Source organism: Rhipicephalus microplus, chromosome 3 (genome assembly GCF_043290135.1).
Source record: "Rhipicephalus microplus isolate Deutch F79 chromosome 3, USDA_Rmic, whole genome shotgun sequence".
Classification (NCBI taxonomy): domain Eukaryota; kingdom Metazoa; phylum Arthropoda; class Arachnida; order Ixodida; family Ixodidae; genus Rhipicephalus; species Rhipicephalus microplus.
In genome coordinates this window covers 284,218,036-284,243,686 of record NC_134702.1, presented here as the reverse complement: position 1 = coordinate 284,243,686, position 25,651 = coordinate 284,218,036, and the positions used below count along the sequence as shown (strand labels likewise).

Sequence of the window (25,651 nt, the reverse complement as noted above, 5' to 3'; positions counted from 1 at the left end):
TGCAAAGGATTGGATTGAGAGAGACGGGTGTGGCAAAACAAACACACTTTATACCCTGAACCGACACAACCAATACACAAAATTCGCGTTAAGCACTCAAAAATTAACTCAATAACACAACATATATATGCACAAGTCTGCTAGAGACTGAAACCAAAACTAACTACAATATAGATTACGTCCAACTCTAACCTTACCTAACATCTACCCAAGATGGTGTTTCAGTGCCAAAACATTCTTACAGTTTGTCATGTTTCCACGTCGACTCTGTGCCCTTGCTGTGTCAACAATCGGTCGATTCTGTCCTTGGCGTCTTCCCCAATTCCTACCATCCTTGTCCTCTTTTACCGAACCAGCCGCTTGTCCTCATTGCTGGTTGGTTTCGCTCTTCGTTGTATTCTCCGGCTCAGTTAGGCTCCACATAACTTGTCAGAGGCGTCTTGACTGTTGTGCGGGCCGCATACATTCTGGTTCGAAGTGGAAGGGCTGTAGTCCCCCCAGGAACTGCTGTGCCAGGTTGCGGCAAGTCCGAGCAGCCTCACTCAGGACCTCCGAGGTCGACAGCCATTTCTCAAGCTCTTACCACAACAATGTGTAGAACCGGGCAGCTACTGCTTTCGTAGCTAAAGTGATGCTGACCTTACTGACCGCAGTTTGAAGCACCGCAGTTTGAAGCACCACAGCACAGTGCCAGCTCATCCTCTGGGATTTCTCATCACAGCTCGGGTCGCGTGCCATGAGCCCTTTTTCAACCAGCATCGTATGTGAACATGGCGCGTCTGATCAGGGCCCCGCGCACATGCGCTGCATTCCAGGGCCCGGCACGTGTTTCATGCCCTCTTAGTCATCACATTGGCCATCCATTTTAAGGGATTTTTCTGAAAAAACGACTCTTGTTCTTTTCTGTGATTTCGGCCTTCTGTTCTTCTGTCGGTGTCATGACCTGTGGCCAAACAAGTGCAGGCTGGCACGTCACCTTCTATTGCCGCATGTTTTCACTGATATTCACTTGGCATAGTACTAAACTATCACACACTTTCACGAACACGCATGAAACACTACACTTGACCGCTCATATGTCCACAAGTTCCTCATCTAACACTTTACGGCTACACTCGCAAGAATAGTTACACATAGCACTCAGCACTAACTATTACAACTATCCGTTTAGCTAAAACATTTTCAATTGCCTAGAATTTACATTCTTCCGGAGGAGCAGACAATTTCTACATTACACTTAAACCTGTGTTTCTTCACATTTCATGTCGTGCTCAACTTCTTCCTGCGACTATTACCCACCCTTTCAACCCACCCTTTCAACCCACCCACCCTTTCAAATACTTGCTGCAGCAGATCCCACTATTTCCGTTCACTTGATGCTTTTTCAAACTCCTTTTCCCAGGCTGCGTTCCATTTTTCACCACCCTATCTGCTTCCAAATACGAAAAACCTACTTTAGACGTCCCTGCAGCATTCTTTCCTTTTGCTCTTGTGCGTCTATCAGCAACCTTTCTTGCGTCCTGGTAACTTCATTGAGTTTTCGGTAACCTTTGCAGCTGTCAGCGTCTCTTTTGCTTTCTCGCGCTCAACCATGTGCGTCTGAGGTACTGCTTTCGTCGTACTCCTCTCTCGTGTTTTCTCTCACAATTTCAACATGCTTCTTTCTTCAATATACAGGCTCATCAATGAAACCCTGTGCCCTGCCTCTTCATTATCTGGAGACATCGCATTCTCTTTCTCCATGCCCTCTTCAACAACAACAGCATACACTTCTTTAACCGGTGCCTTGTTACCATCATCTGCGGCGTCTGAGCCCACTCCCTTCATTTCATCACTAACAAAGCTCGTCTCATTTGAGTAACACGCCTGCTCATTGCCCTTTGGCTCAACCGAACCTGAGCTTTGTAAATCAGGCACACTAACTTGGCTCTATCAAACAACGGCAGGACTTACCTCATGAGATCTAATGCATCCTTTGTGTCAATCGCGGTTTGCGCTCGAGTTCCTGTTTTTCTCGAGCGACTTTTTTGCTAGTGTCTTCACCAATGATGATGGAAAGCAGTCAAAATTTGAAGTACACCAACAGCTTCCAGTTGCAGTAGAATTGTGGTTAACATATGAAGGAGTATTAAATTTGATGCTGAACCTAAATACAAAGAAATCGGTGGGTCCTGATGAGATACCAAATTTGTTTTTAAAAAGGTATGCTGAATGGACTGCGAAGTATCTCTTCATTATCTTCATGAAGTCACTACGATAAGGCACGCTTACTGAAGAATGGAAAATGAGTAAAGTTATATCTGTATTTAAAGACGGTGACACCACGTCTACTGCCAATTTCAGGCCAATTGCGCTAACGTCAGGCTGCTGTAAGGTGTTAGAATATATTGTTTCTAAGTACATTCGGCTATTTTTATTACAGAATGAAATTCTTAGTAACTATCAACATGAGTTTCGCAAGAGTTTTTCAACTGTTACACAATTACTGGAAAGTGTTCATGGTTTTAGTAAAGTTATTGATGGCAAGAGACAAATAGATCTGATCTTTCTCAACTTAAAGAAGGCCTTCGATAAGGTTAATCATAGAAAATTGTTTATTAAATGAAAGGCTATTTTAGGAGATACAGATGTAGTCAAATGGGTGGAAGGCTTTCTTACTGATCACCGACAGTTCATTGGTATTGATGAAAATAAGTCCGGGGTCTGTGATATGAGATCAGGGGTATCTCAATGTTCAGTTCTTGGGCCTGTGTTGTTTCTGGTATACATTAACGACCTGATCGAAGAATCGGCCACAGTTACAGCAAGGTTATTCTCAGATGACTGTGACATATATACAGAGGTGAAATCTATTAAGTAACTTCTTAGGAAAATTTCAACAATGCTGCGACATGTGGCAGATGTCTCTTAACCCAGCAAAGACAGTATGTATGACCATCACACACAAACATGAACCTTTGTCATTCACATACACTCTAAAAGGAGAACCACGTCATTGCGTAACAGAGTACAAATGTCTCGGAATTTTAATACCATCTGACTTTAGAGTGACACCGCACATTAAAAAAGTAGTACGGAAAGCCAACCAAAGATTAGGTTATATTGAATGTGTCCTTATACTGGCTTCTCCAGCCACGAAATTGACTGCTTATAAAGTGCTCATGCGTCCAACATTAGAATATGCATGTGAAGTGTGGGATCCGTGTTTGAAAGATTCAGAGTCAAAACTAGAGCAAGTTCAATGACGTGCATTGCGGTTTATTTATTCCCGATACGGTCGGCAAGACGCTATAACATCACTTTACACGAGGGCAAACCTGCCCCTACTTAACGTTAGAAGGAAGGAGAAACAACTTAGCTTTTTCTACTTAATCACTAATGACCTGCTACCTGTTGATAAGTCTCGCTACACAAATTAATCTAAATCCCACATAGTGCAAAACAAACATAGTAGGCACGTTAAGAAAAATAGCTTTCACAAGAATTGCTACAAATACTGATTCTTCCTTTCGACAGCACGTGACTGGAATTGTCTCCCTGCAAACATTGTAAACGCAGGGACTCGTGATCAGTTTTCTGCACTTTTGTCCGAATATTTTGAACAATAGGGCGTATATCACTGTATCACTATATTCTATTGTTCCGTTGACTGCTTGCTGTACGTTGATGTATTGTTACCACTCCTGTCTTGGTCCGGATGAGAACTGACAGTATCCGTATAAAAAAAAACCGTTACTGCGTGCTTTGCTTCGTGCCTAGCTTTATGCTTCTCCATCTCATTCTACCACTCTTTTTTAATGCGGTCCTTTTCGTTTTCAATAAACTTGGGACCTTCTTCCTTGCTTATCTTTTGCTCCTGCATGACTCTCAGTATCTTCTCCAAATCTATCCTTGCAACCCCCAACCATAACGTGACTGGGTCACACAAGAGAAAATTTTCAACACAAGCTCGCTAATTTAATGTCACGAACTTATCTCGGGAGCCCTTGCTGTAGATGGAGTTAGGATAAAGACGCAAGTTGGAGGCAACACAGCAAACCAATTTTAGTACTAAACAAAATGGCAAACTGTAATCTGACACTCAGAATTCACTCAGAATTCACTCCCAAAAAGAAGCATGTGCATACACAATAATCGGCTATACAGCGACACCGTAACTAAGACTTATCAACGTCAAGTTCAGTCCCAAGTCATAATCTCTCCCTGGCCAAGGTGGCGTCTCGGTGGCTACTCACATGCACTCCCGCAAAAGTAGAACCGTCTTACTCTTCCGATGCCACTTCCGAAGCTACAACAAAAGTGGTACCCCCTCACCGTCATCAGCACACGTCTGCTAGACGATTCATTCGTCTGCATTGCCAGTGTCCCTGTCTTATTTGTCACCTTCGGCACGCTTGGTGAAACCCAACTCGTTCATGGCCTCATTGATGACGCACTGTGATGACTGGTGCAGGCCACATTCGTTTTGGTTCGAAGGGGAAGAGCTGTAGTCCCCCAGAAACTGCTGTGCCAGGTTGCGGCAAGTCAGGGCAGCCTCAATCGAGACCTCCAAGGTTGACGGCCACTTCCAGGCCTCTTACGCCAACAGCCTTTAGAACCGGGCGGCTCTGCTGCTTTTGTCCCTGACCCTCCCGACCTTTGCAGCTTCCAAGCATAGCTCATTTTCCATGATGCCACGAGCCTTTTTCCGGCCAATCTTGTACCCAGCACGTGCCCTCATGACACAGTGGCAAAAGAGTCTGTGGCAAAGTGTTTACAGACTCCGCTGACAGTGGTCTCTAGCCTTCCAACCACAGCTACATCTGTTGCTATTCACAAAGAAGGTTTAAAACATGCACAACTGTAGCAATGGGGCAAACCTTAATGAGCATGTTGCATGCAGTGATTGCCATAAAAACTGTTTTCTAATGGTAACCGCATATCCACCACTTTTATTCTTGCCGTCAAAAGGATCTACCACCTCCAAGAGATGTAACAGGGCCGCCAGGAAGTATATGACAGCATCTGTGCGGCCTCGACACTTCTTTTATACACTTTACGTGCTGTTTTTTAGGCTTCAGCAAAGAGTACGATAGAATGCTCTGTTCAAGTGTCCTATAGCTTGAGTTTCTGGTGGTATAGGATAATTGTTTCAAACTCCTCCGACCCTGGTTTGCTCTTCTGATTTACCCCGACGTTGATAGATTTTGTAGGCTCCAGAGGCGTTGTCATTTGAGCAGGTTCAAGCAGTCCAGGTTCGGCCATGTAATCAAAGCCCAAACAATGGCCTATGCAATATTTTGGCTGCTTGTTGATTGGGCACTTCATCACGAGAAAACAGTGCATTATTCCTAGCCAGAATGCCAGCAATGGCCTATTTATGTTCAGGGGAGAGCTCAGAGCCCGAGTTGGTTGTTGGCAGGTCAGGGTGGATAGTTACAAGCACAGTACTGCAGCCTTGTGACTACAGCAGAGGTTCAGTCCAGTGGCAGTGTGCTTGAGGCCAAAGCTTGCCAACGAGGCTCTTTCGTCACCGGTAATAGCTCTCATTGTAGTCAGTCTTGTGGTGGTTTTGACGGCAGGCAATGCTTTAAATGGGCTAAAATGGCAGCATTGGCCATTTGCGGGACGAGAAACTGAGTGGCCAGGAGGGTTACACCCATGGCTGGGTGTTGTATTTGAATAGGCCGTGGTGGCTGAAAGGCCAAGTGAGCTTGCACTGGCGCAAACCAGTCCTCACCCAAGAGGAAGAGTGTTGTTTTCCAAAACTGCTGTCTCCACCACACCAGAGGTAGGGCCAATAGATATTTTCAGAAGGGCCGACCCAACCGGTAGAGCTGTACCCCGTCAGACAACAGACAGAATTAGGTTGGTCTATGGCAACAGCATTGTAGAGAGAAGAACGTTTTTGCAAATCTATTGACATGTGGTCTTTAATGTCCCTACACTGTCATACGATTATGGGACATGCCGTAGTGGAGGGTTCCGGAAATTTCGACCATCTGGGGTTCTTTATAGTGCACCTAAATCTGAGCACACGGGCCTACCACATTTTCGCCTCGATCGAAAATTCAGCCACCACAGCAGGGATTCAATCCCGCAATGTCTTTGGAAATCAATGCAACTTTCCAACCAGCGCATGGTCGCCGTGCAAAATGGGCACAGTTGTTGCGAACCTTCTAGTGTTCTGCACAGACTGTGTAGGACCTGTGGCTTTTCAGCACTAAGGGTGAGCGAGGATTGAGTCCTTAGCGACTTGGTATGCGAAAAATATACCGCTGCCGAACGCCCCAACTCTTTGCACTTGTGGCAGACTGCTTGAGTTATGTCTTCACCACTACGGAAGACGGGGGGCCCCGTAGCGCACGGAAATCGAATCATAGCACTGTTCCTGTTGTTCTCCGTATTAAGCCACGAATTCGCTAGGGTGTCTACCAATTTAATTTTTTCGAACTCCCTGACTTTTCCAGCTTTTCCTTGATGATTAAAAGCAAACTACATGATCATCCCGTCTACTTGGAAAACTCTGTGTGCTGGATGCAAACCCTCAAATGTTAAAGAAAAATCAGGCACTCATATAAAATCAGCAAACATGTTTACCACATGCGCTGTGGTAAACAATACAGCGCATGTGGTAAAAAACAATACAAAAAATATGTATACTATCTGGCCAAAATAAGATCTTTGAGACAGGAAGTGAGCAAGTTCGGTGTGCAATGTTTGGAAAACCAAAAGAACACACGAGTTGCAAATAACCGCAGCTGAAAGTTTGAGCGAGCTTGCGATAGTGCAGCAATGCAGCCAAAGCTGCTAAGAAACTTGAAGCCCGACCACACATGCGCGTAGCAACTCAGCGCATGGCTTTTTGACGCCATGCTGCGCCCTTTCCTTACACAGAGAGCGAGGGCACGTGGCTACGCGAAACTGCGCTCCCCTCTCCCTTCACTGGGAGAGGACGCAGCGCTGCATCGATTGATACGTGGAGTTCAACGTCCCAAAACTACCATATGATTATGAGAGACGCCGCAGTGGAGGACTCTGGAAATTTCGACCACCTAGGGTTCTTTAACGTGTACCCAAATTTGAGCAAATGGGCCTACTGCATTTTCGCCTTCTTCGAAAATGCAGTTGCCGCAGCCGAGTGTCTTAGCTACTAGACCACCGCGGCGGGGCCACAGCGCCACATCAATAACCCGAACGGCTGCAAGACGCACAAGTGGTCAGACCATTTAGAAGTCCTGCCATCTCTGCCATCCGTATAGAAAAAGGACGCGGGAGCCCGCAATCGATTTTGCCACTCGAGTAAATGCCCAGACCGCTGATGATGTGGATTGGATTGAATGAGATCGACCTTGACTATTGTATTTTCTGAAGTGATTTTACTATTCAGGATATGAATTGGATTACATCAGACCCACCCTGAATTGCTGCACTTACTAATCAAGACCGTGTATTTTGACAACGACTAATGACAATGTTTCAAGAACAAAGCCCTACTTCTTTTTTTTTTTTTTTTGCATCGAGCAGATGCACGCTGCTGTTTTATTTCGCTGGACTCTGACGCTTGGGGAGCAACAAAAGTCCTCAGATGCCTGCAATAAAAGCTACGGGTAGTGTTTCAAGTGATGACGTTTGAATACATGGTGGCAAGAAGGAATCGGTCAGGTTGCAACAGCTTCCTTGATTCCATAGATGAATCATAGATGCCAGCATGTTACCTTCGTTTATGTACTCTTCTATAGACATGACACTAAAAAATAATCACAGATTTAAAAACATGATCTCTAAAATAGAAATGAGAACTTTACCTGAAGTTACACAATGCTACCTTTGAAACGCGAGCTACCAACAGTAAGTGCGTAGCTGAGGACGTTTGCCGTTGCTTCGCAAATAATAATAATAGTAGTACTACTAATATTAAAAGGCATGACATAGCCCAGCAAGCTTCTGCTGATGGCAGTTCTGGCTTAATCCGAGCCGGGCCAAAATCGTGGCCAAGACAAACATGCACAAATATACCAACTAGTGTGTAATGTTGTGGTTCGAAAGTCAGATATGCTGTACGATATTGCCACAGCTCGAACATCGCAGAAGACGCTGCCACAATTCGCGTTCGTAAAAGCCGCCAAGCAAATAGCAAGAAAGCCGCGCCATGGAACGCCGTCCTGCACGCGCCACGATGCTACGCCACGGGACCGGCACGAGACTCGAAGGGCAGAGGAAGAGACCGACGAAGTTGGAGTCAGCGAGCAAGAGGCATTCTTGGCTGACTTTTTAGCTTTGAGTTTACGGGCACAAGTTCGCCCTAAATAAAGAGTTTATATAGTACCAGGTGCTATATTTATTTGTAACAATCTGGTGGACATGCTGGGTATGATTCCAAACCCACCACAGGCAAGGGAGAGAAGCCCAGATCCCAGAAGATTGGAGCTAGCAGAATTGACACCTGTGCACCAATGCACGAGTCGCCGACTACGTGGTGAGCAGCCAGAGTTTGGCCCCCTAATTGACCCATCAAGACTTGTCGAGACCTCAAGCACAGGCGTCACTGCGATGGCCACCCAGTCGATGCCATCTCCATCTCACCTTATTGTGGATTCGCCACGTACACCAGAGATCTTCCACGGTGAGACCTTTGAAGATGCCGAGGATTGGCTTGAAGGCTTCGAGCGCGTTGCACGATTGAATGGTTGGGACGAAGCCCGAAAACTTCGTTACGTTTACGTCGCCCTGCAAGATTCGGCCGGCACGTAGGTGGTTTGAGAACCACGAAGCGTCCTTGCTGTCGTGAGACGACTTCCGACGAGAGCTAATCGCAACCTATCCGAACACGGACCTCAAAGAGAAGGCAGAGGCTGCTCTTCAGACAAGGAACCAACGCAATAACGAGAGCATGGCCATGTACATAGAAGACATGTCGCGGCTCTTCCGCCGAGCCGACCAAAACATGGCCGAAGAGAAGAAGTTGCGGCACCTAATGCACGGAGTCAAAGAAGAGATTTTTGCAGGCCTGGTGCGTAATCCACCGCGAACTGTGGCGGAGTTCCGGTCTGAGACAACGACCATGGAAAGGACACTACAACAACGTGCGCGACTGTACAACAGAGACTTCAGCGTCTCTTCAGTCAGGGCGGAGTCAACAACCCTCCCCACCAACGTTGACGTCCTCCGGGAAATGGTGAGGGCTATTTTTAAGGAGGAGCTCCAGAAACTGCAACTCCCCCAAAGTCCTCCAGCGATGCCCTCAATCGCGGACGTTGTACGTGAAGAAGTGCGGCAAGCAATTATTCAACCGCAGCCTCAGGTGCCACACCACACGCAATCGGAACCTCAGCCACAGCTGTCATACGCGCAAGTCGTACGGCAAGACATGAGTTGCCCGAGCTTTGCACAAGCCCCCGTTATGCTACCGACCTTTCCTCGCAGTACGCCACCGTCGATGCCAGAAGCAAGACCCCGCAAAAGTGATGTATGGCGCACGGCAGACCGGCGGCCCCTCTGCTACCACTGTGGGGAGGCAGGTCATCTTTATCGGACATGCCACTACCGTCGGGTCGGGCTACGTGGCTTCCCAGTGAATGCACCCTGCCCTCGTAACGGTGAGCGCCCTTACGAAATCGAAGAATATTTATCTTCGCGCTATGCATATCCAAACACTCAGCGACATGAATCGCGGTCGATTGCACCAATGCGCAATAGGTCGCCGAGTCCACACCCATCATCTACTTTCCCGAGGCGTCGTTCACCAAGCCCTCAACGGGAAAACTAGAACCAGCGACCTGTGGAGGCAGGGCCGCTGATTTTCGGAAAACTGAAAACCCTTTATCGCTAACCGGATCAGACGACGACACTGACACAACGACGGACAAGCGCAGTAATGCTGACGTGACATCCAAGCTACAGGTCAGAATCGACGACGTCGAAACCATAACGTTAATAGACACAGGTGCAGATTACTCAGTTATAAGTAGCATGCTCGCAAAGAAGCTGAAGAAAGTGCTCACTCATTGGACCGGACCGCAGATACGCACCGCCGGAGGGCATTTAGTCAGCCCCATAGGAATGTGCACAGCGAGAGTGGGAATAAGAGGCCATGTGTACGTCTGCAGTTTTATTGTTCTCCCCGAATGTTCCCGTGGGGCGATTCTGGGCATGGACTTCCTGCAAGCGAACAGTGCCATCATCGACTTGCAGAAATCCCAAGTTTCTTTCTCTACAGAGAACGCTGTTGCCGTGTGTCATGCGGAGCAACCAATTGTTTCGTCTCTTCGTATTGTGGATGAAGGTGTGACAGTGCCGCCACGTAGCAGCGTGACAGTTTCTGTGAAAAGCGACGTTTTTCGTGAATATGCCGGACTAGCTGATGGAAATATCGAACTGCTACTCACAAAGGGGATACGCGTGGCGAGAGGTCTAGTGAACCTGCGGAACAGATATACTGATGTGCTATTGACTAACTTTACCAACGAGGTACAGCATGTGGCGAAGGGAGCAGCCATAGCATCACTTCATGACTACGTACAAGTCTCAGATGTTTGCACCATAGGAAAAGTACCCACAACGCCCTCAACAGTGGACAGTGTCCTCGAGAAAACAGATATTGACCGAGAGCTTTCATCTCTGCAGAGAGACCAGACTGCGGAGTTGATCAAGGAATTCGCAGAGTGTTTTTCCTCTTCATCGAAAGTCGGACGTACACCTGTAGCAAAGCACCGCATTGTAATCGAAGGGCACGTTAGACCAGTATGTCAGCATCCGTACCGAGTAGCCCCGAAAAAAAGGGAGGCGATAAAGAAGTAAGTACAGGAGATGCTCGACGACGATGTCATACAGCCCTCCAAAAGCCCATGGGCATCGCCTGTAGTACTGGTGAAGAAGAAGGACAATACCATGCGGTTCTGTGTTGATTACAGAAAACTCAACCTCGTCACGAAGCGAGACGTGTACCCACTCCCACGAGTCGACGATACGTTGGATAAACTGCGCAATTCTCACTTTTTTTTCATCGTTGGATCTAAAGAGCGGGTACTGGCAAATAGAAGTCGACGAGCGAGATCGGGAAAAGACGGCGTTTGTGACACTTGAGGGACTCTACGAGTTCAAAGTACTCCCATTTGGTTTGTGTTCTGCTCCCGCTACCTTCCAGAGGATGATGGACACTGTGCTCTCCGGCCTCAAATGGCAGTCATGTCTTGTCTATCTTGATGACGTAGTAATTTTTTCCACTACGTTCGAGCAGCACGTACAGAGATTGAGAACGGTACTGGACGCCATTCGTATGGCTGTACTTACGATCAAACCCGAAAAGTGCCACTTTGGATTCCGGGAGCTTCGGTTCCTCGGGCACATTGTCAGTTTTCACGGTGTTTGCCCAGATCCGGATAAAATCACTGCGATTGAAAATTTCCCAAGGCTAAGAGACAAAAAAGCTATGCGACGTTTCCTGGGGCTTTGTGCCTACTATAGGCGCTTCGTTGAAAACTTCTCCAAGATTGCGGAACCCCTGACACGGCTTACGAAGGAAGGTGTACCATTTATCTGGCACCAAGAGCAAGAAGACGCCTTCTCTGAGTTACGACGGCGTTTGCAGTCACCTCCCATACTCGCTCATTTTGACGAAGATGCGAAAACAGACATTCATGCGGACGCCAGCAATGTTTGCCTCGGTGCTATTCTTGTTCAATGGCAGAATGGGGAAGAAAAAGTTATCGCTTATGCAAGCCGCACTCTGTCGAAAGCTGAGTATAATTATTCAGCTACGGAAAAGGAATGTCTCGCAGTTATATGGGCCATCAGTAAGTTCCGTCCATATTTATACGGTAGACCATTCCGAGCCATCAGTGACCATCATTCATTGTGCTGGCTTGCGAACCTCAAGGATCCTTTTGGAAGACTTGCTATATGGAGCCTGCGTCTACAAGAATATGACATCACCGTAGTCTACAAGTCTGGCCACAAGCACAATGACGCGGACTGCTTGTCACGAGCACCAGTCCAGACCTCGTCTCCTGAGCATGAACAAGACTCCGCGTTTCTTGGAGCCGTGAATGTGTCGGAGATGGCTCATGATCAGCGAATGGACCCAGAATTACTTCTGCTCATTCAATACTTAGAGGGGCAGCAAGTCGAAGTACCGCGAGTTTTCGTCCGTGGACTACGTTCCTACGTCCTCCGCAACAACGTTCTCTACAAGAGAAACTTTCAACACATCGGTGAAACGTTCCTACTGCTGATACCATCATCACTGCGAGCGGAAATTTTAGAAGCGTGTCATGATGACCCATCGGCAGGTCACTTGGGCATTAGTAGGACTTTGGCAAGAATCCGCCAGAGATATTACTGGCCAAAATTGATGGATTCAGTACAGCATTACGTAAGATCATGTCGAGAATGCCAGAGACGCAAAGTACCACCCCTAAAACCAGCAGGTCTTTTGAAACCGACAGAGCCACCGAAAATCCCGTTTGAGCAGGTCGGAATGGATTTGCTAGGACCATTTCCTATGTCATCGTTTGGGAAGCGCTGGATAGTTGTAGCAACCGACTACATGACCCGGTATGCCGAGACGTCATCTCTCACAAAAGGAACGGCAATTGAAGTGGCTCAGTTTTTTCTGACCCAGATAGTGCTGCGACATGGCGCACCTAAAGTCCTTATAACTGACAAAGGAACTGTGTTCACTGCCAGGCTAGTACAGTCTGTCATGAAGCTAACGTACACCGACCACAGAAGAACTACCGCATACCATCCGCAAACTAACGGGTTAACTGAAAGGCTGAACAGGACGCTTGCTGACATGATCGCGATGTATGTGGACGTCGAGCATCGGACTTGGGACACCATATTACCGTATGCTACATTTGCATACAATACCGCAGTACAAGAGACAACCCACTTCACACCATTTCAACTTGTTTATGGTCGGACAGTAATAACGACATTAGACGCGATGCTGCCTGTCAACAGCATGAATGAAGAGGACCCTGACATAAGCGAATATGTGGAAAGGACAGAAGAGGCGCGACAACTAGCGTGAAACCGCATCATTCAACAGCAGGACGTCGACGCGCACCGTTACAATCTAAGACGAAGGGATGTTCAGTACTCCCCTGGAGACCAAGTGTGGGTCTGGACGCCTGTACGTGCACTGGCCTATCAGAAAAACTTATGCGGCGCTATTTTGGCCCTTACAGGGTTCTTCGTCAGCTAGCCCCATTAAACTACGAAGTGATCCCTGAAGGTCAAGTATGCACATCACGACGCCGGAATTTCCCGGAAGTTGTACATGTAGTACGGATGAAACTGTACTACGACAGGAACTCAACAAGTGAACTGACTCACGTCGTCTAACACAAGGACAAGTCCTATTGTTTAGAAACTGTCAGCCGGCTCTACGCATCGGGGCGATACGTGCTAGGAGGGGGACTAATGCCACAGCTCGAACATCGCAGAAGACGCTGCCACAATTCGCGTTCGTAAAAGCCGCCAAGCAAGTAGCAAGAAAGCCGCATCATGGAACGCCGTCCTGCACGCGCCACGATGCTACGCCACGGGACCGGCACGAGACTCGAAGGGCAGAGGTAGAGACCGACGAAGTTGGAGTCAGCGAGCAAGAGGCATTCTTGGCTGACTTTTTAGCTTTGAGCTTACGGGCACAAGTTCGCCCTAAATAAAGAGTTTATATAGTACCAGGTGCTATATTTATTCGTAACAATATCCAGAAGCAACAGACATCGAAATAATGCATGCACCAACATGAAAGCTAAGGAATGCTTTAGTCAACGTGAAAGAGAAGTTGCCGAGCGAAAATTTTCCCGGTCTTTACGCCATAGACTGACACGATTGTGACAACCAGGTAAGAGCAGTAATTTCAAGGAAATGATTAAACGACACGAATATGACGTCATCAAACTACGCAATGCCTTGAATGCCCTCGCTAAACATGTGAAATCTACAAGCCACCAAATTGACTGGTCAAGCGCATGTGTTCAAGCCAAAAAAAAGGCTGCATCATGCCTGCACCTTGAATCTCTGCTCATACAGATGACTGCACATAGGCTGAACAGGAGAGATAAGACGCTTTTGACAATGTACACTCAGAGCTTACGTCGCAAACTTAGGCATACCCAAATATGCTGTGCCTTTCCTATGGCTTTTGTTGTGAACAAGGTTCCCATATCAAGTGGGAAAACGTCAGTAAACTGTGTTCTTTTGGTAGGTACTTTGGCATTTACACTAAGAAGCAACAGTTAGTCACTGCCTTTCTTTTTTATTTCAGGCCTCTTCTGCAGTTCAGTTCAGTTTATTATTATTCATTCAAAATAGAAAGATTCATGGTTAGTAGTTGCAGCCGAAGGTGCGACTTTTTAAGCTTTGATCAATGGTAATGCTTTTTTCTGTGATGGTCGCACAAACTACTGCCAGTTTCCATGACCTGGCCAGGTTTTTCAGAAATTTCCCGACTTTTCCAGAAGGGTCCAAGTTTCCTGACCCGGATTTGCCTCTCAATTCCAAAGCTGAAACCATAAAAAAAGAAAAGAAAACCCAGAACAGAGGAGAGTGCTGACGAAAATCAACAGGCTAACGTGACAAAGTTGCAGTGATCCCATACATGCCCCAGCTATCACATTGGATGAAAAGGTTGCCGGTAGCAATACAAGCACTCTGAACTTGCCAAAGTGACATGTGCAAGCAACAAGCCAAAATGCTTTTGCAAGATCAGGCATAGAACACAGTTTTTTTTTTAGATGTTACATCAAGATAGTCAACAGAATTCCACTATTAAGCGGTGCGTGTTACATCAGACTGGGAGATGCCTTAATAAGCATTTGCGTAAGCACACACGTAATGTACGCAATGGCAACAAGGGTTTCCTGGCCCAGCAGGTCAGCAGATTTAGTTGCCACGCACAGTTTCGTAGCTCAGGCACAATGATGATCGTACCTGTAAATCACTACAGCCTAAGAAAGGGTGTGGGAATCTGACAACAACATCAGCAAACCATTCATTGCTCTTTTGGGTAAAGAGATACAGTTTCTGGGAACTGGTGCACATGACCAGTGAAGGGGTAATCTCTCCTGCCTCGTGCATTGGGTGAACAAATTTCTTTTTTTAACATCTAACTTTTCTTTTCCTTCTCCCACCATATGTATGTTGCAATTGACAAATAAACCATCAATTGACAGCCTATACCATACAGTACACATCGATGATGGGAAGGACACAAAGCAAAGGGCCCAGCACAAGTCACTGCGTATGGATACATACGGCGGCAGTTCTATATCCCCTTCACGCATGAACAACAGCGTGCTACCTATGAATGTCTTATGTTCACACATCATAATTCCAAGGCACTGAATATTACATAAAAAAATTTTAATGAAATAATGTGGTGCTTGGCATGACCTTTGATAATTAATGAAAATCATCTTGTAGCTGAATATTTATTTCTATGCTGCAGTCAGTCATGTTGCATTTTGACGTATAAAGAATAAAATCACTGGCTATGTTTAATTATTTCTTGGTTGTACTTATTTAAAAAAAAAAAGAAATTGAATGCTTTTAACGCTGGCCCTCTAAAGGGGCACGACCATCACTAAGGTGACTGGCTGCAGCACGAACTGACCATGCGGAAGGTTCAATGCAACCACTGCATCGCTCTCTCTTTTGGCCACAAGTTGACACAACTCGCATAAACAAGTTGTTCACACGAACGTAAGCACCACCTCGGCAAGGGAGCAAGAGTATTGCGATTGCGTGTGTGGAGGTTTGCAAACACTCATGAGGGCAACGGAGAGATTTACACACAGCTGCTGCAAAACCGGACGATTCATATCGTTTAGTCCGTGACTGGAAAAGCTAGGGTACGAGAGATGGCTGGGGTCCCTTTGATAAAGAAATATAGTACATCTTCTCGAGGAGTTCAAGGCAACTCGGCCCAAAACCCCCGCAGAGAAGACGCGGAGCCAGGCCAGGAACCGGATTTATTCCGCTAAGCCCCGGCAGCAACTTCCCGCTTCCAGCAGGTGCTGCGTGCCACCAGCACACCTGCAATCGTCCTTGTCCTCTTCTGTATCATGTCAGCACACTCGCGGCCGCCGCTTCCATACTGCCCTCTCCCCTCGTAAAAAGTAGACAGGAGATGCCACATAGATGTAGAGGCTATCCCTGGCCTTGGCGGACCGCACATGGCGCACAAGATGAAGTACCGGCGCAGTCAATTAGCACAGGGAGGCCAACTCCCCCGCCGGCAAAAGACGGGGGTGCAGCAGACCCGCTCAGGTTGACAACCGTCGGCTAGAGCATGACAGAACGCCGATGCTCCCAGTGCAGCACAGGTCTCGGCGAGTTGTAAGCCATAGTTATTGCCGTATGTCATGGTCGTTGTCGTAGCTGTCTGCACTGTTCATGTATCAGTGGTGGCCCCTCCTCCACGTGGTAGCATTCGAACGCTGGCAGGCCCGGCATCCAGACAGGTGTGACCTATTTGTAGAAACTGACTGCATACTCCTCCAGCATCGAATCGCCTTTCATATTCTCTCTCGACGTAGCTTTGGTGGTTGAGGACAGCCAGCCACCTTGCACGCCAGGTCAGACATGCTGGTGTGGTTGTTCAGTTTAGCTGCAACTTCCTCAAGCTGTTCCACATTTTCTGTCACTCTCTCCATGGATTCTTGCAGCTGTGTCACTACTATTTCCAGTCAGGATTAATATTGGTCCGCCTGCTGCTGCCTTGCCTCAAGCTCCTCCACGAGTTCCTCCTCCATGAGTTCCATCTCGGCCAAGACTAGCACCTGTTTGAGCTCTGAAACATCTTCATTCATGATGTTTTGTTCAATCTCCTTCTTCTCGAGAGTGTGCGACAGAATACTGAGCTGGTTTTCTAGTTCAGAGACCTTTGCCAACTAAGTCCCCTGGTTGGCCTCGATCCCTTGGATGCACTTCTGGTTTTCACTGCACTCGACTACCTTCTTGCTCAGTTTCACTGTTAGTGCTTGCATTTGACTTGCCTCTCGGCCATGCTCTTCCTGGGCGTGGGCGAGCTGCGCACGGAGATCAGATGCCTGCATTAGTTGCTCATCTACCTGTGAGTCATAAAGTATGTGCTCTTCTTCATGTTCGCACTGTATGTTTGACAGTTCAGTGTTCCTCTCCAGCAACTGCCTCTTGAACCAGGCGCACTACTCCTGCTGATCTTTGAGACACTTTTGGGAATCCTCAAGCAACCTGATCATACGACTGTGCTCCTGTGAGTCCTCAGCCAACCTTTTCTTCAGTGTACAAACCTTGTCCTCCAGTTCAGAAATGTGGTGGTGGTTCCTCAATCGTGGTGGTTGCCTTGGACTTGTAGACGCCATGTTTGTGCTGGAGACCATCACATGCATCAGCCAAGCTTCCCAACTCGCATTCCAACTGGCTGATGCGGGTTGTATGCCACAGTGTGCCCTGCTTCTGACGATCCACTTCAGCTTCAAGGGAACCCTTGTCCTTTTCAAGATCACGAGCATGAACCACCTCCGCACAAAGCTCTGACTCATTTGGTGTTATTCCCGTGTCCCTGCATTCTGTTACTCTCGGTTTATTCCTCTTATTCGTCTTCCTTTTCTTCACGTCTGCTGCTTCGTCATCCCGGGCCTTCGTGACCGCATTCATGATCACTGCCCTCGCTCGCTCCGCAGGGCTGTCTCGCGTTGCGTCAATGTCCCACCACGTGTCAGCACCAGCTCCAACGTCAGCTACATCCCATAAACACTGTCAACACGAATGGGCCTCTGCCTTGCCTCCATGGAGCTCACCTCCCTCCTCGGCGACGGGCACGGTCGGAGTAGACGGCTCGGCAATATGCGGAGCAAAGTGTGCAAGCTCCTCAAGGGAAGGAAAGGAGTGGCCTAACAGGTGAAGCTGGAAACGGAGGTGGCATCGCCGAATAATATGCGAGACCTTAACGGCTTCAGGAGCAGTGGGGTCTGCCCGACAAAAGAGCTCCTCCACGGCCCGATCATAATTGTGCAGACCCTCATCTGGATTTTGCGTTCCGGCGTCGAGCTCACGCCAGATACGGTAGTCGTAGGCGACCGGCAGGAACTCTTCCCGGAATGCCGCGACGAACTGTTTGCAGGACTGGAAGGAAGGTGGAAGACGCGGCCATTGTTCTGTGGCACTTGTTATTCTGTTTAACAATAACAACTGGGCCATTTCGAGAGACCAGGATATGAGTTCTATGCCTCAGCATATAGTAGACTATTCTTCTGGAAACAGTTTCGTTAGTAGCGTGCATGATGAACTGATCTTATGCTTGCACTACTGTTCCAAGTATTAAGCATGCCCGAACTAACCTATAAGTGTTATTCGTTGTAGGACAAGTTTTTAAAGTTGTCGCAAAAGAACTATGCGATAAAGCGAGAAGTCAGGCAGGGAGCCATCTTGCCCTTCACATCCTCAGCTTCCTTCTCTTCTCTCACATACCTAGGCTGCGCATGTATATTCTTTTTCTCCATCCTCCCGCCCCTAAGGATTGCAGGCTATCTATAGCTTATAGAGCTTCTGTACTGGTCACTGCACAATGTTGCCTTGATGTGTCTTCATTCCACAGGCCCGTACTACACCGTGTTGAATGAGAATAGCTTCTCCCGCACGGCCAAGAGGCCAGATGCACCTTGAAACAGATGGTCGATCGACAAGAATGATGTCATCCACTTTCATGTCCTTGCTAATATGCGATGGATACAGATGAAGGGCTCACAGCTCAAGCAGGTACTCTTTTCTCCATCACCGTATCCCCGTATCCACAGGTTATTAAGTAGTTTTTCCCGATACTTCAACTTCTTTGTAAGGTCACTCGTTGCTTGGGCGCGTCTAGCTTCATACTCGGAGCTATATGGCCCTGAAGAAGCAATCAATGGACACCCTACCAGAAAATGGGCGAAGCACATTAGTGTAGGTTTTGCTACGTCAGTAAAATATCATGTCAAAGGTCGTGAATTGATTACTGCTTCCACTTCAAGTAGCACCATCTCGGTCTCTTTAAAGTTGAGATAACTCTTTCCAAGCACTTTACATAGTTACACTTGATTGACCTAACTAGCCTCTATCCCTATCCTCTCCACCAAGGCGCTCCTGGCACAATGAACTGCCACTGGATGTGGTGCATAGCAAGGAAGAATGCAAAAAAAAGAGCTTTTCGTGACCTTTCATACTTCTTTCAGGTTTCATGAAGCCTTTTTGAAGGTCAATGCATTGTCTGAGTATAGCATCAGTGGCACTCCTCTTCAAGCAAGGAATTGTTGAAACGCCAAAAGCAAAGTTTTAGTTGAAAGCCCATTCGTCAATTCCAGATGGACTGCTCGAGTGGTATCACACCTACACAGCAAAATGTATCCTTTGCAGGCTGTATCCGCGAGAGTCCTCTGATTTATATGAAGGGGTCCAGCAAAGCCGATCCCTTTTACTTCAGACGGCCTTAAAGATACAATTTGGTAAAGTGGCAGTGGTGCATACGGCACTTCTGTTCGATTTATGCCATACCTCTTGCACAGACAACAGATGTTCATAATTTGTTCTCTTGTGGCACAAAATGGGGGAAGTGTCTTTCATGCACACAGAGTCTGTTCATTGCAACAAAGACCAGCAAAATTCTATGGTGCATTGGGCTCATGTCATAACACTACAAAGAATATTTCTAAATGTGCAGAGAAAATGTCATATAAGCAGGAACACAGAGGGTGGCACGTGCAGAGTTCCACTTCCTACTACAATAGATTCCTTTTAAATGAAAGTCTCTTTAATGAAAATTCTGGCTTAAATGAAACAACTGCCACTAATATGTTTGGTTTCCTACTTGGACATTGTACCCCTATTTATCTCTCAGTAAACAAAACTCCTCTTAAAGGAAACACATTTTCCTGGTCACTTCACAATACGTTTAAAAAAGTCTACTGTATCATTAGTGCACGTCTAGATTCCCATTATTTGTGTCCTTGCGGTTAAAAACACTGACTGAACTTACGAGCTGACTAACCTAACAACGTGCCTTACTCCACAGAGAATTTCAATTTCTTCCTTACCCAAGTCTTTGGCAGCAGCTGTGGACAATGGAAAACTGGCAGTCTTATTGTCATCGGTTGCCACAGGACGTTTTTGGGTACTGACAGGCACTCTCCAGCGGCCACTGTACACGATCGCATTGGCACCTTTGCCTAGCACAGTGCCCAACTCGAGGTCATCCAGATTGACTGCTGCCTTGTCTGGCATCTGTGCCCCCTCTCGCTTGCGGCTCATTGTGACAGCCAGCTCCTGCATGTTTCAGTTTACACTTTGATCTGTCGCACCAAGGAAGACACTCTGCACACAAAACAGCCTGCTAGCTCAAGCACCGCCAAAGCTTGTGTCTGCGACTTCAACCTGGCCTGGAACTGATAGTGAATGACTAGGCCTGGCCCACTGGTGGAACTCGGTGCTCCATAGCATGCATTAAAAGTGTCGCTGGTTAGGCGCGTTGTATCAAAGGGCAGAGACTACAGAGCACAGTGTCTCAACGGAGCACACATTCAGCCAGTAATAAAAGGCCAACAAAAGCAAATCCTTAGCTGAAGCCATTTGAAATGACTCTTTCTGTACACTTTGCGCTATTAACATTAACAACTATGCTACTTGTTAGGTAAATATGAAACAAATTGCAAAACTGACACCTAAACATAAAAAAAACACAGCATTTTTGCTCAAATGTGAAGTGCTGACAGCAATAACACAGAACTCTAGTCTTAAAGCATGTTCCCAAGACTGTATTTTAAAATGCATGACTGTACAGAAAATGAAGGTTGGATGAACAGCACTAGAATCGATGCCAGTTGTTCTCATCGTGCAGACCAATGCGCACATCCTGTATGCGGTGAGCTCAACAGGAACACCAATGCATGTGCGCACAATTACAGCAGTACCAAACACTGCCTCGGTATTGGTAAAAGCTGTCGTCCATCACCATGATGAATCTGGCAGGGTACAACACCATAACTGATGGGGTGTGAATTCTCTACAACACAGGTGCAGAGAGTTTCTTTTTTTTAGACAATACAGATGTTTTATTAAAAATGCTCTGACAGTAAGGCCACTGTCGTTTTTGCAAACAAAATTGAAGTCGAGGTGGAGAAATAACGTTCAGTTTATTATTATTAATTGAAAATATAAAAGTTCATGGTTAGTAGTATGCAGACGAGGTTCCCAAAGACGAGTGACTACAGCAGAACCCTAGGCTAAAAATAGCATAAAAATAAATTATACAGCATGACAAAATTACATAATGCAAACAGAATTGAATAGTGAATGTACTAGAAAACAAGATAAAAACACCTTCAATATTTGATGAGTGTATAAAAAATATTATAGATGTAAATATGTAAGTCTTAGCAGCGCCTTCTCTAATTTTTCAATGCAAGCCAGATGCACCCAATCAAGCCGTTCACCACCCTCTAATCTAGCCCTTTCCTGCTCTCACCCATTGCCTAGCCTTCACGTGTGCTTTGCAGTAATGGGGTGGAAAACCTATCATGTGGTGCCTCACAATGAAAATCATAAGAAGTAAATTTTTGTGCAGTTGTGTACAGATCCGTGGGGCGGCGTACTTACAGTGTTGGCAGTCCCTCTGGCTCTGTGAGAGATACCGTGTTTTGAGATAGTGTGTTGCTGTTGTAGGTGCTACTCGGGGAACCAATGGGGAAGTGTCACTGCGACACTGTTGCAAGTGCTCACTTGCAACAGCGTTGCATTGAGCACTTGATAACATTGAGCACGGATAACATTGTTAGCCTTCAAAATGAAGAAGCCTTTAAAAATTCCCTGTCAACCATCACTGAACCGTAATAATTTTTTTTCCATGTGACTTACCATGCTAATTCTTGTGTAATGGTTTCTAACGCCCTACCGGACACCATTGTTAGCCTTCAGGATGAAGAAGGCTTTAAAAATTCCCTGTCAACCATCACTGAATTGTAATAAATTTTTTTTTGCGTGTGACTTACCATGCTAATTCTTGTGTAATGGTTTCTAGTGTGATCTTCCTAGTATGCCGTGTATGTATATTTTGTATACTTGGCAATGTTTTGTACCTTATAAGTGGTATCTTTTGTCACTACAAAAGATACCACTGTTACTGTTACCCCCCCCCCCCCCCCTTCTCTTTTTTGTTTTGTTTGTTTCTGCCACTTCAGCTATGTCCTAAAATTTGTTTTTTGTTTTGTTGCACATCCAACTTTGCCTTTACCCATGTCTTGCATGCCCACCCCTCATGTAATGTCCCTTCTGTTAGGGACTCTTGAGGAAAATAGAATAAATAAATAAATAAATCTGACAGATGCATGATATTGAAAAGGGAAAGTGCGTCTATAGCATCTTCATGAAGAAGCGCTCGGACGAGACGCAGGTGGCATTGCATCATCATTAACTCCCTGATCTAGATGCATTGATGGCTCCCGGTGAGAATTGCATGTTTGCACTGGAAATGAAGGAGGGGTTACTGATACAATATAAATCTAAATTACAAACATTTTCGAGTTACGGACACATTTTTACATCAGAAAGGATTAGTGTTAACAGCCTCGTTATACAATATGGAATTTTTAGTTTATGTTAGAATGTAAGAAATGATGATTTGAGGGTCTAGGGCAAGTTATTTTACAATTAGGTTGCCATGAAAAAGGATGTCATTTTGCCATAGCTAGTGTTACATTTGGGCAAAAGGAAGTTGTGGTTAAGGGCAAACCTTGTGCTATCAGAGTTGAAGAGTAATGCAGGGTAAATTAATTAACACACCAGCTGTTTAAGTTGTTTTTTCGACTAGGTGAAAATTAAACAAGCTAGACACAGTAAGAATGAAGTTATCCTGAAGGGGTGGGGTAGGATTAGAATAAAGGAAACGTTTGGTGATAATGCGAATGACGTCATTATGGATGTGCTAAATGGACAAAAGATCAGTGTTATATGCATTTCCCTAAGAAGTATTGCCTCAAGTGATATGGCTATATAGGAAGGCAAAGTATTTATTTATTTGAATACTTTCCATGCGCGAAGGCTTTACAGAAAGGAGTGGGGGTTATACAACAAAAAGTAAGCGAAATGTTACAATTGCTGCAAAATGGAGAGTTTGAAGTTTGCAGGGTCGATGAGGGATGCGGTGGCAGTGGAAAGGCAGTTCCAGTCTTTGCTTGTTCTGGGAATGAAGGAATCACTGTAGTGGGTTGTTCGGCAAAATGGCACACCTACTTTAAAGCAATAATCGAAACGAGGTGAAATGTAAGAGGGGGAAGAGAGAAGGCTCTCTTTTAAAGATGGATTGTAATGATAAATTTTATAAAAAAGAGAAAGGCGAGAGCATTTTCGACGGAACGATAAGTCGGTTAGGTTCAGAGTTTTTTTCATGGCTGTGATGCTGGCATGACGGGAATAATTGCACAAAATGAAACGGGCTGCGTGGTTTTGAACGGCTCCTAGAGTGAGAGTTAGGGTAACTTAACCGGGATCCCAGATGGCGCATGCGTATTCCAGTTTAGAGCGTACTAACGTTTTGTAAAGGTTTAGTTTCACTAACATGGGTACAGAAGAAAAGTTTCGTCGCAAATATCTGAGCATGAGGTTAGCATTATTAGTGACGTATTCGACGTGTTTCTGCCAGGATAGATTGTTAGTAATGTTAAGCCCAAGATATTTATACAAGTGCACTGAGGATAAGGGAGCATCATTAAGAAGATACATGCAAGTGTTAGAAGCTGAAGTTTTTTGAGATACACGCATGCTTTTACATTTGGTTGAATTAAGTTTCATCCGCCAGTCACGACCCCAAAGAGATACGTTATCTAGGTCATTCTGAAGTGTGATAGAATCAGTTGGGTTAGTGATTTTATGATACAGCACACAATCATCAGCAAATAATTTATTGGTTGAAAACTTAACACAGTTAGGAAGGTCGTTTATATAAATCAAAAATAACAATGGACCTAACACAGAGCCCTGCGGCACCCCTGATGTTACGGCAGTGGTATCGGAAGAATAGTTGTTAGCAGTGACATATTGCGACCTGTTAGAGAGAAAGGACTTAATCCAGCCAAGCACATTAGGATCAAGGTTCAATTGATTTATTTTAACGAGGAGAAGTTCATGAGAAACGGTATCAAACGCCTTATGAAAATCAAGAAAAATGCAATGAGTGTCGTAACCTTCGTCAGAATTGGCAAAGAGATCGTTAGTGAAAGATACTAGTTGGGTTTCGCATGAAAATGTTCTCCTGAAGCCGTGTTGGAAAGGATGAAAAAAGGAATTTGTTTCAAGGAAGTCCATTAAATGAGAGAAAATAATGTGTTCGAGTAGCTTACAGGAAATGCTTGTGAGAGATATTGGTCGATAGTTTTCTGGAAGATGCGGGTTAGCTGACTTATAGACGGGAACCACCTTTCCGGAATTCCAATCAGCAGGTAGCGATGAACACTGTAATGACTGATGAAAAAGCTTTGCAAGGACAATGGATGAATACACTTCTGTTAATTTCAACATTTTAGAGCAAATTTCATCGGGGCCTGCAGAAGAAGACATTTTTAAACCCTGAATTAGCCTAGTTAAGCCTACCCAGTCAACAAAAATAGGTTCCATGGGCGGAAAATCGGCATGGGGTACATGGGGATATAATGAAGGGGCTGTTGTTTGAAACACTGAAGAGAAAGCATTATTTAGAACTGTGCAGCATTGGTCAGGTGGTACAACCAGGTCAGAACATGTTAATTGAATATTAGATCGAGATTAACCTTTCATTATGCTCCAAAATTTGCGGGGATTAGATTGAAGAAGAGCAGGCAGTGTGGAATAAAAAAATGTTTTTGCGTTGCTAACAGCGTCGTTATATTCCTTGTTTATGCTATAGTACTCAGACCAACGGCTGGGGAGGTTAGAACGTTTAGCGCTTCGGAACAGATGCTTCTTTTTGTTGCGGAGTCGGCGTAAAGTGGAACTAAACCAAGGAGATCGAGGATTAGTGCAAATCCTTCTGGTGGGTACATGTTCGTTGAGCAAAGATAATAATTTGTTTTTGAAAAGCAACCAGTTATCATTGACAGATCGTTCTTCATAGTTAGTTATGAATTCCTCGGTAAAACGTTCCATTTCTGCTGTAATTAGTGCTGTGTTGGCACGTGAATAATCCCTGATAATTTTGAAAACCTTAGATCTCGAGGGGCGGTGACCTTGCGCGGTGAAATGTAGTAACATGTGATCGCTTACTCCATCGAGATAAGTTATCGAAGAAACGAGATCAGGTGAAGCTGTAAGTACGAGGTCTAGAGTGTTAGAACAGGTTGATGTTGACCGCGTAGGCTCAAGCACAAGCTGAGTGAGGTTAAAGACCGTACACAAATTCCAAAATTCTATATTTTCTGGTAAGTTTTGTTTTACGCTAACGGAGTCTGCACGCCATACAATACCGGGAAAATTGAAATCACCCATAAGAATCAAGGGGGAATTGGGATAGCGTACAATCAGCAGATTCAGAACATCAAGAAGTTCAGAACAAAAGTAGGGGGAAGGAGCTGGGGATCGATAGCATGCACACAAGATACAGTCACGACAGGAAAAAATGATTCGCACACATACTATTTCTAAGGATGACCTGATCGAAACCACAGAGGAATTAAACGCT

General features: G+C 45.7%; 1 protein-coding gene across 8 annotated transcripts in view; it reads right to left on the bottom strand.

Moving 5' to 3' along the window:
- Positions 1 to 25,651, bottom strand: part of Pink1 (PTEN-induced putative kinase 1) — a 446,363-nt gene that overhangs the window by 352,941 nt on the left and 67,771 nt on the right. For all 8 annotated transcript variants that reach the window (XR_012893957.1, XR_012893956.1, XM_075887744.1 and 5 more), the window contains exon 2: positions 20,043 to 20,271. Coding sequence is in view for 6 of the 8 variants with exons in the window: in XM_037419262.2 (XP_037275159.1) it covers positions 20,043 to 20,271 (229 nt within the window). In the remaining 2 variants the exon portion in view is untranslated. The remainder of the gene's footprint in view (positions 1 to 20,042; positions 20,272 to 25,651) is intronic.